Consider the following 14,231-nt stretch of genomic DNA (forward strand, 5'->3'; position numbering starts at 1 on the left):
AGAATGCAAGGAGGGGGTAGTAGGAGTTTGGGGGTGCCAGAGAGCGAAAGAAGGAAAAGGACAGACAGGAGGACTTCGTGACCTAGGGAAGTTCAATGCCTTCTGATTTAAACTTGGAGCCACCCCCACATTTGCGGCCTTGACCCATTTCTAGGCTGAGAGATGCCCCCCAACAAGAGAGCCAGACCCCCACCCACCCAGGCCAAGCCAGAAGGAGCCGGTCTCTTAAACAGGAGTCTAATGGAAACCGGGAGGCAGGGACAGGGGTGGTCAACCCACTGATGTCCCGCCCAGTGGAAGACTCCCTGCAAAGCAAAGATGGTCCTTCTGGAAGCATAAACCCCTGTGATCCAGAAATGTGCACAAAGCCCCTCCCACTGGCACAGGGCCGAGCCCCTCCCCCTCTGCCTCGTCCTCAAACTGCACAGCAGCGGTTGGCACGGTAAGCTGAGAGCTACTGTCCCCAACGCCCTATCTCAAGTCCACCTGAGTCCGCCCTCTCCCCGGCTCCCCGTGTGAAGGGTCTGGGCAGAAATGGGGTGCAAGGTTTTCCAGGCACAGTACTCACTGCGGTGGGAGAGGGGGCTGCTGAGGAAGGTGTCTGGCAGCAGGCTGCCCGGGGCTCCGCCCATGGAACAGTGCATGAAGCCGTCCTCGCAGTAGCTGTGGAGAGGGGGACACAGCAGCTCCAAGGGTCGTCCACACCCCTGCCCCCCGTTCTTTGCCTCCCACCCGTCCCCCGCCCCTTCAAGGCCCATCCCTCCAGGAAGCCTGACCAGTGACCTCTGGGTCTCTACATCCAAGGGATTTTTTCCAGTTCTTTATCTTACTTGACCCTTTGACATTACTCATAGTTGTGAACTATTTCTTTTATAGAGAGAGTTTTTTTTTTTTTTTCAGTACTAGAGACTGAACCCAGGGTCTTTCTACCTCGGAGCAACACCCCCCAGCCCTATTTTTTATTCTTTATTTGGAAACAGGGTCTCTCTAAGTTTCTGAGGGCCTCACTAAGTAGCTGAGGTTGGCTTCGAACCTGTGATCCTCCTGTCTCAGCCTCCCCAGTACTGGGATTACAAGCATGCGCCACCACACCCAGCAAGAAAGAATTTTTTAAAAATCTCTCCTGGGCCAGGATCAGAGCCTGCAGAGGGGTTAGGCCGGTACCGGGGCCAGCGAGGCTGGGATCGGAACCTGCCGTGAGGCAAGGCTGGTGCTGGGGCCTCTGAGGCCAGGATAGGAGTCTGTCAAGGGGTTAGGCTGGTGCCAGGGTCAGCAAGGCTGGGATGGAGCCTGCCGTGAGGCTAGGCCGGTGCTGAGGCCACCGAGGCCGGGATCGGAGCCAGCCGAGGGGTTAGGCCGGTGTGGGGGCCAGTGAGGCCAGAATCGGGGCCTCCCATGAGGCAAGGCCGCTGCTTAAGCCAGCGAGGTCTGGATCCGTCCACCGGGTAGCCAGGCCACTACTGGGGCTGTCAAGAGTGGGATAGGTACTTGCAATGCAGATTGCACAGAGAAATATCGCAGAAAATAAAAACCATATGCTTCCCCTAATCAGCAATAACTGGGAGGAAAGAGGCAACAGGAAGAGGTCGAGCTATAGAAAGGGCCCTATAGCGAAGCAATTAAGGTGACCAATCAGAGGGTATGGAATAGGGGAGGACGGAGCCTCTTTAAAACTCAGGAGGTACATAAACAAATGTATCAAAGTTAATCACCAAATAAGCATGGGATCGAGGGAGGGGGAGGGAATGGGATTCGGGCTGGATGAGGGCTAATTGGATGATGTGTGCTTGTATATCCTCTCAAGTCTTGTACTCCAATGTGATATATGATTACAATGCACCAAAAATTAAATTAAATAAGTAAATAAATAAATGACGAAAAATACAAAAAAAATCTCTCCTGGCTTTCCTCTGATTTCTCAGCCTCAGTTGCAGCTCACCTGCCCCTCTGCTGCATGGTGTGTGTGTGTGTGTGTGTGTGTGTGTGTGTGTGTGTGTGTGTGTGTTGTAATTACACATCATACTGGGGTATAGAGTGGTAGAGACATACATGCAGCCAACTCTTGGAGCATTGCCCTCTGGTTCCCATCCCGTCCCTCCTCCTCCCCATACAAGTCTTTGAGATTGGAATTGGTCATTTTTGCATACATATATAGCATTATTTCAACTGATACACTCTTCAGATCTTTACATCTTCAGCCCCTTAAATGTCAGCATCTCCGGGCTCCCTCCTGGACCACTCTGCCATCTAGACCTCCAGCTCCAGTTACAGAGATGACTCACAAACTTACAGCAGCTGTGGGGACCTCTCCTTTGAGCCGAGACCCATATCTGAAGATGCTGACAGACTAGATTTTTTTTTTTTTGATGTCTCAAAGACCTTCAAACTCATTGTGTCCAAAACTAAACCTATGATTACCCACTAAAGCCAGGCTGATTTATCAACTGTTATCAACAGCCATCCAATCTGATTTCACAAGAAACCCAGTGTCCACCTCTAACACTGCCCTCTCCCTCACCCTCTACACCCCATCCTTTACCGAGCCCTGGGACTTTGCCTCCTACGTACCACAGAATTTATAGCCACTTCTCTATCTCCAGTGCAAGGAAAGGATTGGCCATCCCCTCCCACCTGGACAATGCAAAACATACACACAAAAAAACAACCCTGCCTAATAGACATCTTTGTGCCTATTTCCACCTCTCTAAAACATGCAACTTGGCAACCAAGTATCTTTTCAAAGCCTAAATCTGATCATGTCACTCTAAGTCCTTCAACAGCTTCCCTTCCACCAACTTGAAAACAAAGATCAAACCCCAGCCAGGAGCAATGGCGCACGTCTGTGATCCCAGTACCTGAGAGGCTGAGACAGGAGGATTGCAGGTTGGAGGCCAGTCTTGGCAACTTGGTGAGACCCTTGGAAACTTAGTGAGACCCTGTCCCCAATTTAAAAATAATAATAACCCAGTACCTGGGAAGCTGAGACAGGAGAATCACGGGATCAAGGACAGCCTCAGCAAATAGTGGGACTCTCAGCAACCTAGTGAGACCCTGTTTCTAAATAAAAATAAAATAGGGCTGGAGGTGTTGCTCAGAGGTAGAATGGCCCTGATTTCAATCCCCAGTACCACAAAAATAATACTGATGATGGTGATGAGGATGGTGGTGTGGCAGCTGGGGGTGTAACTTAGAGGTAGAATGCCCTTGAGTTCAGTCCCCAGTACTTATTATTTATTTTTTGTTAAAAAATAAATAAATAATGAAGCCGGGCGTGGTGACACACGCTTGTAATCCCCGCGCTTGGGAGGCGGAGACAGGAGGATCGTGCAGGTTTGAAGCAAGCCTCGCTAGCTTAAGAGACCCTGCTTCCAAATAAAAATATAAAAAATAGGTCTGGGAGTGTAGCCTGGAGGTAGAAGGGTTTCCAGGAATCCCAGTACCACCAAAAATAAAAAAATAAAAATAAATAAATAAGATCAAATCCCCACATGATCTGCCCCTTGCCTTCCTCTCCCTTCTCCAGTCTGCTGGCTTTCTTTAACCCCTGATGGTGCCAGCCGGGCGTGGTGGCACAAGCTTGTAATCCCCGTGCTTGGGAGGCTGAGACGGGAGGATCGCACAGGTTCGAAGCCAGCCTCAGCTACAAGAGGCTCTCAGCAACTTAGTGAGACCCTGTTTCCAAATAAAGTATTTTAAAAAAAATAGGTCTGGGAGTATAGCCCAGAGGTAGAAAAGCCTCTGGGTTCCAACCCCAGTACAATAAATAAATAAATAAATAAATAAATAAATAAATAAATCCTGATGGTGCCTTGCTCTCCATAGACACAAAGGCTTTTGTATACAGTGTACTTGGATTTAAGGTCACTTCTGCTACACACACACACACACACACACACACACACACACACCTTCTTCTTTCACCCCCAGCCCATCTCAGCTTCTCGCAGACCAGGTACTTCTCTTCCTAGAAGCTGACAGCCTTGGAACTTGACAAGCATTTGAGTTATTACCCGGCTCCGGCTCTCGCTGGACTCTAAGATCCATGAAAGTAGCCGCTGCTACTGGTCTCGCCCGGCATGCCGTCGCCGCAGCCAGCGAAAGGCTTCATGTAAGGTGCTCAGTGTTTTTATTTTTATTTAGTTTTTGCGGCACTGGGGATGGAACCCAGGAGGCATTCTACCTCCAAGCAACACCCCCAGTCCTATGTTTTATTCTTTATTTTTAAAACCGGGTCTCACTGAGTTGCGAAGGGCCTCACTAAGTAGCTGAGGCTGTCCTCAAACTGTGATCCTCCTGTCTCCACCTCCTGAATGCTGGGATTACAAGAGTGCGCCACCATGCCCACCTGTTGAGTGTTTTTATTTTTAACTGACAGATAATAACTGCACACATTCCTGGGGTGCGGTGTGTGATGTTTTGACGCACATACGCAATGTGCAGTCATCCAATCAGGTGGCAGGCATATCCATCACCAAAAAAAAAAATCCATCAATTCTGTGTTGGGGCCTTTAAACTTCTCTCTCCTATTTATTTTGAAATTTATGATAAATTATTACTAACTGTAGCCACCCTGTTATTCTATAGAACACTAGAACTTGAGTCAAGGGCTGGCCCGAGCCCAGCCTGCAGCAGAGCCAGTCCCTACAGATGCTGTGGCAATAGCCCACACATGGGGGTACGCCTCCCCCTACCTTCCCGTGGGCATCGCCAGCATGTGTTCCTGCTAAGCTCACCCTTCAGTCTAAAGAATAAAAAACAGCCACAAACAAACCCTGACTTCCTGCTGGCATACCTTTGCCATGAAATCCGATTTTCTAAATAAAGTGGAGAGAGAGGATCATCAATAGAATTTAGCCCTGGTAGGTCACATCCTGAACAGCCTGAAGCCAGGGCTATTTCCCCAGCCAGAAAAATAACTGATGATAACCCCTGCCCTCAAGTCGCTCCAGCTTCTTATAAACTGGCTTCTTTCCTCAGCACACTCCTGAAACACGGGGGGCCACTGTGACCTGGGCATTGCCACCTTCAACAGACTTTTTCCAGTGAAATTTGAAGAGTTCAAGAGTCCTTGGGGTCTAGGCACTTGCCGGATGATTTGGAAAAGTGGAAATCTTTCTAAAGCCTCAAGTTTTTTTTACTAAAAAAGCAAGTCCTGCCTGCCCAAAGGCATTGTTTTAAGGTCCCAGGGAGAAACACCTCAAAAACTATAGCCAGACATCTGTAGTAAAAAGACCACTGAAAGCCGGGCATGGTGGTGCACTCTTGTAATCCCCGCGCTTGGGAGGCTGAGACAGGAGGACCACGTAGGTTTGAAGCCAGCCTCAGCTACTTAGTGAGGCTCTCAGCAACTTAAAATATATATATATATATATATATATATATATATATATATATATATATATATATATAGTAGTCCAGAGGTAGAAAGTCTCTGGGTTCCACCCCCAGTACCACCAAAAAAATAAATAAACAAATAAGAATAAAAGAAAGAATAAAAAATAGGGCAGGGGGTAGAGCTCAGAGGTAGAATGCCCCTGGGTTCCATCCCCAGACCTGCAAAAAAATAATAATAATAATAGTAGACCACTGAGCTAAGGCCCAAAGTTCAAGGTGAAGTCCCAGTTTGGCCTCGACTTGCCGTGTAAACCCGGACAAGTGGCTTCCTTCCTGGGCCTCACTTTTCCCATCCAGGAAGAACCCATTGGACCATTCTCCATCCCCTTGGCCACAGCAGAGCCCACCAGCTGCACTTACCACATGGTGTGGTGATCTGAGAAGATGTCGGCGGGCTGGAAGATCTCACCATCGTAGTAACAGGGGCACTGTGCCTGGGGCACACAGTCCCCCCTCTCGTCCTGGTAGAGCCCTGGGGGGCAGAAGCAGCCCTCAAGACAGACCTCGTCACACTCCTCATCCGGGTAAGAGAGGGAGCGGCAGGTGAGGTTGCAGGGGGCCCCGCACTGCAGGTACACCTGGCCCTCGGGGCAGCGCAGCACTGGAAGAGATGAAGAGGGAGAAGGGGTGAGCGGGACGTGGTGCCACCCACGGCTGGGACCCCCAACTAGATCTGCACAGGCACCTTTTACCACAATGAGGAAGAGCACGCCTTCAGGCACACGCCTGGGTGTTATAAGCATGGCTACACATATTTCCCTCCCTCTTGCCACCAGCGGGAATATTGCATTCGTCACATCTGAGTTATCTGAGTTGTCCCAGCCTAGGACATAGCAGCAATCCCTGTGGATCTGAATAAAGAACCGAGAGTGACAGGCAAAGCAACTTCATGATGATGGTAATCATCATGATGACCGCTGATTGGACGCCCTCTGTGTGGCCTGCTCTTCACTAGGTTTTGTGTCTCACCCAGTGAATTAGAGCCCATCATCCTCTTTCTATGGGTTAAAAAAAAAAAGTGAATTTTTTTTTCCGGTACTGGAACCCAAGGGCATTCTACCTCCGAGCTACACCTCCAGCCCGATTTTTTATTCGTTATTTTGAAACAGGGTCTCACTGAGTTGCGAAGGGCCTCACTAAGTAGGAGCTGAGGCTGTCCACAAACCGTGATCCTCCTGTCTCAGCCTCCCAAATGCTGGGATTACAAGCGTGCACCACCGCATCTGGCCAGAAGCAAGATTTGAACTCAGCTCATTGTAGCCCTAAAGCACATGGTCTCAGCCATTATGTTCTAAGAAGGAAACAGGGCCAGGGATGGTGGTACATGCCTGTAAGCCTAGTGCTTGGGAGGCCAAGACTGGAGGAGCACGGGTTCAAGGCCAACCTTGGCAACTTAGCCAAGACCCTCAGCAGCTTAGTTAGACTTTGTTTCAAAATAAACAATAAAAAAGGCTGGAGGTGTAGCTCAGAAGTAGAATACCCCCAGGAAGGAAGGAAGGAAAGAAAGGAGGGAGGGAAGGAGGGAGGGAGGGAGGAAGAAAGGAAGGAAGGAAGGAAGGGTGGGTCTGAAGACATGCGAGTCACAGAGAGCAGGGAACACTAATACCCACCCAACAAAGGAGGCCGCCACCATCTATCCAGAGCCCTCGCTACCCCCAAGAATCATAGAAATTCTGCAGCAGACAAACCCAGGCAGAAGTCAACCAGAGTGCTAAAACAGCAAAGAGAATGGGCTCTGTGCCCCCAAACCCTGGCGTTCAAGCCCCAACACCATAGCTCTGCCCTCCCTGGGTCTCTAGGTGCAGGCTCGGTGAGCCAGCCTGTTGTAAGCATCCCCTGCTATTAGTCTCATTAATATTGCTTGGGAAACCCAGGCCCAGCTCCGCAGACTGGAGATGGGAAGAGGATTCCAGAGAAAGGTCCAGACCCAAGAGGGCCTGGCACTGTTTCATGGTGGCCGGCACGGATCACCAAGGGACACCTAGCAATGCAATTCTTTAAGAGTGGGTGAGAAGAACGGGGCGATGTGGGGTACACTTCATCTCCAAAATGCTTTCCATTACTTCTCAGCTGTTCTCCAAACAGTGAGAGCCTCGTTCTGGGGGCACACTCCTCCTGGGACCATCAGGACCCATCCCTCTCTGTTAGAATTAATTTCTGCACCAGAAACCCACTTAGTAGGGCATCTCACAGAAGCTGTGACAGTCAGCCCTGGCCAGAAACCTCTGTAGAAAGCACACAGCCCCCCTCTACAACCACCTTGGACTTGGCGTTTAATGGTGGCTGGGAAGAGAGGGGCCTCTAAATATAAGAGGCATTGACTTCTGTGACAGAGCAGAGAGGTTGGGCCGTTGGATGAATGTGTAGAGGGAGGCTAGGGTAAGATGGGTGTGCTGGCCACCAAGGATTGCGATCCCTTTCAATCCACTGAGTCTACACATTGCATCCATTTAAGAGCAGCCGGAAGCTGAGCACAGTGGCACCTACCTGTAATCCCAGAGACTCGAGAGGCTGAGGCAGGGAGGTCACAAGTTCGAGGCTGACCTCAACAAGTTAGTGAGACCCTGTCTCCAAATAAAAAGGGCTGGGGAGTTGGGCGTGATGGCACACACTTGTAATCCCAGCATTCGGGAGGCTGAGACAGGAGGATCACGGTTTGCAGACAGTCTCAGAAACTTAGTGAGACCCTTTGCAACTCAGTGAGACCCTGCTTCAAAATAAAGAATAAAAATTTAGACTGGGGGTATCGCTCAGAGGTAGAATACCCATGGGTTCCATTCCCAGTACCACGAAGAAGGAGGAGGAGGAGGAGGAGGAAGAAGAGGAGGAGGAGGAGGAGGAGGAGGAGGAGGAGGAGGAGGAGGAGGTGATGGTGGTTCAAGGCGGGCTTCATGGTGCACACCTGCAATCCCAGTCCCTAGGAGGCTGAGACAGGAGGATTGCAGGTGCAAGGCCATCCTCAGCAACTTAGCGAGACCCAGTTTCAAAATAAAATAATAAAATAAGGCTGGGTGTGGCTCAAAGGTAGAACATCCCTGTGTTCAATCTCCAGTACCAAAAAAAGGCAGTTTCCAGTTCCACGTCATCACCACGACCTGAGCACACTGGGCGCTCAGCGACTGTGCCCAGAGCAGTAACAACAGTGACAAAGTGAGCAGGCTCTAGCCACCCACGGGACCGCAGCGTGGGAGCAGAGCCCAGCTCTGGGGCTAGGAATGGACCAGTGCAGGGGGGGTGGAGTCATCAAGGACAATGATGGTATTCAACTCGACGTAACTGGATTCAGTGCTACGGATTTTTGGCTTTTTCCAAGAGCCTACAGACAAATTGCCTAGGGTTACAGACACAGGATTCCTATCTGCATTCCCCAACCCCAATGGATGCGAGGACCCGCCGGTCCTGGAAGCCACTCTCCACAACCTGGCCATACACGGAATGAACACTAGGTGGCAGCAGCCTGCCAAGGACTCTGCTAGGCCGGCGGGTCGGGATTCCCAGGTACCCCTAGAGCAGGCCCATCCTAGGATCAGACCAGCCCCCTTCACTATGCCCTGCATCATGGCTGCACATGAACTGTCCATACAGCCCAGGCTTGCAAAAGAGCCCCGGGCCCGTTTCTAAATAAGACGATGCAAAGAAAGCAATTTGGAAAAGATAAAGCAGACAGGTGGACATGGGTGGCATTTTGGAGGGGGTCGCAGGCAGAGGGGGGCACCCACCACAGAAGTTGGGCTCGCGCCACGCGACGTGCACGCCTCTCCGCGTGCAGGCCGCGGCGTAGTTGGCCACGGCGTTGCACAGGCAGTCCCGGCCATCGGCGCACGAGCAGACATCGTAGCGGCAGTTCTGCAGGTAGGGCAGCGGGCTGACGGCGGGGTGGCAGGCCTCGAACTTAGGGGAGGTCAGAAGAGCACAGGCCTCCTCCGCGAACCTGGCTGTGGAGGAGAGAGGGGGGGAGGCCCAGGATGACCAGAGCCCTGCCAAACCCTCCGGAGTCGTGACACCCCATACCCCAGAGAGGAACAGGGCCTCCTTCTCTGGATCCCCCGCACCCGCTTCTCTGTCAGCAGCGGGTTCTGCAAAAACAACTCTTAGCTCCCAGCCTCATTGCGATTTTTCTTCTGCAGCCAATTTACTTTCTTAATTATGTTTGTCTCAAATGTATACTAAATCGCAGCTCTGGAACACACGCCCACTAACAGAAGAAAGAAAGTGGTTGGTGGTGGCTTGGATAAAGGATGCGGGGATGGAGGAGTTTCTGCAGGAATTAACTTTTTTTTTTTTTTTTTTTTTTTTTTTTGCAGTACTGGGGATGGAACCCAGGGGCATTCTACCTCTGAGCTACACCCCAGCCCTATATTTTAGTCTTTATTTTGAAACAGGGTCTCACTGAGTTGCAGAGGGCCTCACTAAGTAGCTGAGGTTAGCCTCGAACCGTGATACTCCTCTCTCAGCCTCCCAAATGCTGGGATTACAAGCGTGCGCCACCACACCCGGCTAGTAATGAACTTTTGCTGTGGACCAGTCTGCACGCGGCCACCCCGGTCCACCTAATTATAATCCTTCAACTCTGAGTTCCCGGGGCTGCTGCTCTACCTATAGATGGGAAACACCCAGAAGCAGGGCCGACACACTAGTCATTTCTTTCTCAGGCTTTGGCCCATGGAGAGTGTGCAATAGAGACATTGAAGAGTAAATGAGCCAGATGCCGATTATCAAGTGCTGCTGGTGGAAAAAAAAAAAAAAAAAAAAGCAAAGATGCACCCAGCCCCTCGCTCGCCCCCACGGCTGCCTGCAGGGTGGAACTCACTAGGCGCTGGAGACCTCGGGGCCACATCGCTCACTTACTCAGGCGCGGGTTGAGGCTGCAGGGGTCGCTGGGCTGTTTCTGCAGGTCCTGACAATCCCCGTGCAGCTTCCAGGCGTTTCCAAAGTCTGTCACCAGGGGCTCCACCAGGCCCGCGGGGGTGAGGAAGTCGTCACCCTTGTTGCCGTTGTAATTGCCACACAGGCCACAGGTCTTCCCAGAGTAGACTGGGGACAGCTGTAGGGAGAGGTCAGACCAGCCTGGAGCCGCTGCCAAGCAACCAGCAGCGGCCAGCTATGTGTCGCTTACGAGATGGTTTTATTCCAAAAAAGTCCCCCCCGCCCCGGGGTGAAAAATAAAGATGAAATAAATAAATATGATCTGCAGCTAATCCCCGAACTGCAGAAAGAGAAGAAATAAATAAGTAGCCGGGCGTGGTGGCACACGCTTGTAATCCCTGCTCTTGGGAGGCTGAGACAGGAGGATCGCATGGGTTCGAAGCCAGCCTCAGCTACTTAGTGAGGCTCTCAGCAATTTAGCGAGACCCTGTTTCCAAATAAAATATAAAAAAGGTCTGGGAGTATAGCCCGGAGGTAGAAAGCCTCTGGGTTCTACCCCCAGTACCACCAAAGATAAATAAATAAATAAATAAATAAATAAATAAATAAAACAGCAAACAGTTGGACACATTTCTCAGCTCCATCCTGGCTCTCCCGCCATTAGTCAGAGACGAATCATGCCAGGAGGGATTCTGAAGACTATCTAGTCCTTTAAATATGAAGAAACTGAGGCCCAGGGAGGTTAAGTGACTTGCCCAAGGTGACAGACGATGGCTGAGTTGGGACAGTAAGCAGGTTGAACCCCAGCCCCAGGTGCTCACTGAGTCCAAGCCTGCCAGAGGAGATGGGCCAGGCCAGTGCCCTCCACCCGATGTCAAGAACAAACTCAACCTCCACCCACTGCACACCTGCCTTGGTCCCATGTGGGTGTGGTCCAAGCCTCTGGAGTTCACTTGTGAGGACCAGGAGCAACACCTCCCTCCTCACCTCCTGCATTCACTGGGCCCCTGAGCATCGCTGAAGAGAAAAGGCCCCAGCCTCTTCAAAGGGGACTCTCAGGGTGATGGATGGTGGAGGTGGGGTCAGCAAGGATGCTGGAGCATCTTGCCATGGGGCCACCAGGAGAGGACCAGAACTCAAACTCTAGGTCATCAGCACATCTCTTGTTGTCCTGTCTCAGGGCTGAACAAAACTCTGAGCCCCAAGCACATCCAAGGACAATTAGGGGAGTAGAAACTGCCTTTCACCCAAGAGAGCTGGGGACACCTGCTGATTTCTAAGGAGAGGACCCAACTTAAAGACAGAACAGGGTTGGACCCAAGAGACCAACTCCAGCCAATGACCTCCCTGATTCCGAAGCCTTGTGGCTCGGCCTGGGTCATCTGTGGTCATCCTCGGAGCCCCTTCAAGCTTCCAGCTCTGACTTAGCAAGGTACATGGTCAAGAACCTGTGGAAGTTTCCAGACCCATAGAAAATGTACCCAGGTGAGTATCCTTAATAAAAATGGGATCGAGTGATGCTACCTTATTTACTTTACAAATACCAAGTGTTATCACAGCGGATACAGGGGCTTTCCCCGAACTCCCTATTTAAAATTCAACCCCCCCCCCAACCCTGGCACTTCCTGGGCCTTCTCCGCTTTATTTCCTCAGGATTTAGTCTAATATATGATTAGAATACTCATATATTTAACTTGTTTTGCTATTTGTTTTATTTGTTTGTTTTCCTGTTTGCTTTGTTTATTGTCTCTACCCCCCCCCATTAGAATTTAAACTATGTGCGACAAGGATCCGCCCCTGGTCGGCTTCACTGCTGAGTTCTTGGCAACTGAATAGAGTCTGTGTTAGTCCACTCGGGTGCTGTAACAAAATACCAGAGACCAGTATTTTGGATCCTTCTGGATCCTGGGAGTCCCAGATCCAGGCACCAGCCAGTTCTTTTTTTTTTTTTTTTTTTTTTTTTTGGTGGTACTGGGGTTCCTGGAAGCCCTTCTACCTCCGGGCTACACTCCCAGTCCTATCTTTTTTTATATATAATTTTGAAACAGGGTCTCATAAGCCAGCGCTGCTGGCTTCGAACCTGCGCAATCCTCCTGTCTCCGCCGCCCAAGCGCAGGGATTACAAGTGTGCGCCACCACGCCCGGCTCACCAGCAGGTTCTGTGTCTGGTGAGAGCCAGGCTTTCTGGCTCACTCATGACACCTTCTGGCTGCAGCCTCACATGGTAGAAGCCAGCTCTCTGGAGCTTCTTCTGTGAAACTCTGATCCCAGGAGGTAAGAGCCCTCAGGACTTAGTATAGCCTTGGGGGCTCAGATGTCAAAATATTAATTGGTGGAGGACGCCAACATTCAGCACAACCCTGTGTGCACAATAAACATTTGTTGAATGAATGAATTGTTGAACACATGTGAATGAGTAAATTAGTGCACAAAATGGGTCCCCCTGGGGGTCCTAGTTGAGACACAATGCCAATAGTCAAGTTCAACGTCAAGCAGTGACCCCTCCCCTACTTCTCAGCACCTTCGTTTCCTCCTCCCCCTTCTTAGACACACCCGGTGTCCTCATCCTCCCCAAAGTCCCCTTTGCCCACCCCTACTGGCTGCCATCACTACCCTCCCCAACCCTAGATAGAGCTCCCTCCATCTCGACTTGACTGGTCTCAGAGGTCAGCACCAGCAGTGTTAGAAGCGTGGCCACATCGGGGACACCCGGCCGTGGCTTGGTGCTACAGAATCCGAGCTCAGGGCAGCTGGAGATGATACTTGTTAACTGAAAGGCCCTTCTGCTCAGGGGCAGTCCTGACAGCGTGGCTGCCTGAGGGCCCCCAGGTCTGCAAAGGCCAGACTGGGCCCTCCGTGGTGGCCAGCTGAGCAGGGAAACAGAGCACACAGAGCAGGCTTCTGCTGGCCACAGTTTTATGGGCACAGGACCAGGCAAGGAGGAGAGCGGAGGGCCCCACAGCACCTCGCCCGGTGGCTCCTGTCCCCAGTGGCCTGCCCGCATGCAGCACCCTCAAACCCAGAGTCAGCCCTGCACCTCCGCCTCCTGCCCTTCACAAACGCCTCCTTTCCTGTCTTATACCAAACCATATGACAGTCCTATAGGCCACGGGTCATCTCATCCCATCCCAAATCTTGACCAAAATCTCTTCCTGTCTGCTAAACAGACCCAAGACCATCCCAATGATAACCCCTCCATTTCATCCCTGCAGAAATGAGGAGGGGCACAAAGAGAGGAGGGTGTGGTGGAGGCCAGAGCCATCCACAAGGAGATGTACTGCGTCTGCTGACAGAGGGGACACTGCCCGTGGATCAAGAGCCCCTACTGTGCTGCCTGGGAAAGCAGGGTGACTCCTGTGGACCTGTGCCTTGAAGCCCAAGGGCAGGAGGCAAGACCACACAGGAACCACGAACCTGCGCTTATTCACAAGTGACCCTGAGACCCAGCAAGTTCCTCCCCCTCCAAAGAGGATGCCCGTTTACTTTCAAGTGGAAACTGGTCGACAAGAGGCTCTGCCAGTTCTTCCTGTTCTGCGGGCTGTGGTTGCAGGTTTGTTTGTTTTTTTTTTTTTTTTTTAAATAAAAGAGGAAAGGAGTTAAGTTGAAAACTCTCTCAGGAACCAGGCATGGTGGTGCATGCCTGAAATCCCAGTACTTGGGCGGCTGAGATGGGAAGATGGAAGGTTCAAGGACAGCCACAGCAAGTAGTGAGACTCTCATCAGCCTAGCAAGACCCTGTTTCAAAATAAAATTAAAATAGGAGGCTGGTGGTTGTAGCTAGAAGGAGAATGCCACTGGGTTCAATTTCCAGTACCACAAAGAAAAAATGGAAAGAAAGAAGAAAGGGAGGAAGGAAGGAGTTTCTTAGGGGCTCTAGGACAAGAGAAAAATCTGACTGTAATAAGAAAGAAGGAAATAGGACTTCATAGGAATCTCAGATGCCCACCACCAGATTATGCCAAGGGCCCAGG

At 51.0% G+C, this 14,231-nt stretch overlaps 1 protein-coding gene across 1 annotated transcript in view; it reads right to left on the bottom strand.

Moving 5' to 3' along the window:
* Positions 1–14,231, bottom strand: part of VWF (von Willebrand factor) — a gene marked incomplete at both ends in the record, with an annotated part of 145,522 nt that overhangs the window by 82,556 nt on the left and 48,735 nt on the right. Inside the window, 4 exons of the mRNA XM_080705966.1 lie at positions 569–663; positions 5,755–5,995; positions 9,114–9,329; positions 10,243–10,438. Coding sequence (XP_080562092.1) covers positions 569–663; positions 5,755–5,995; positions 9,114–9,329; positions 10,243–10,438 — 748 coding nt within the window. The remainder of the gene's footprint in view (positions 1–568; positions 664–5,754; positions 5,996–9,113; positions 9,330–10,242; positions 10,439–14,231) is intronic.

This window comes from Muscardinus avellanarius (assembly GCF_963383645.1).
Source record: "Muscardinus avellanarius genome assembly, chromosome: 11".
Taxonomy (NCBI): domain Eukaryota; kingdom Metazoa; phylum Chordata; class Mammalia; order Rodentia; family Gliridae; genus Muscardinus; species Muscardinus avellanarius.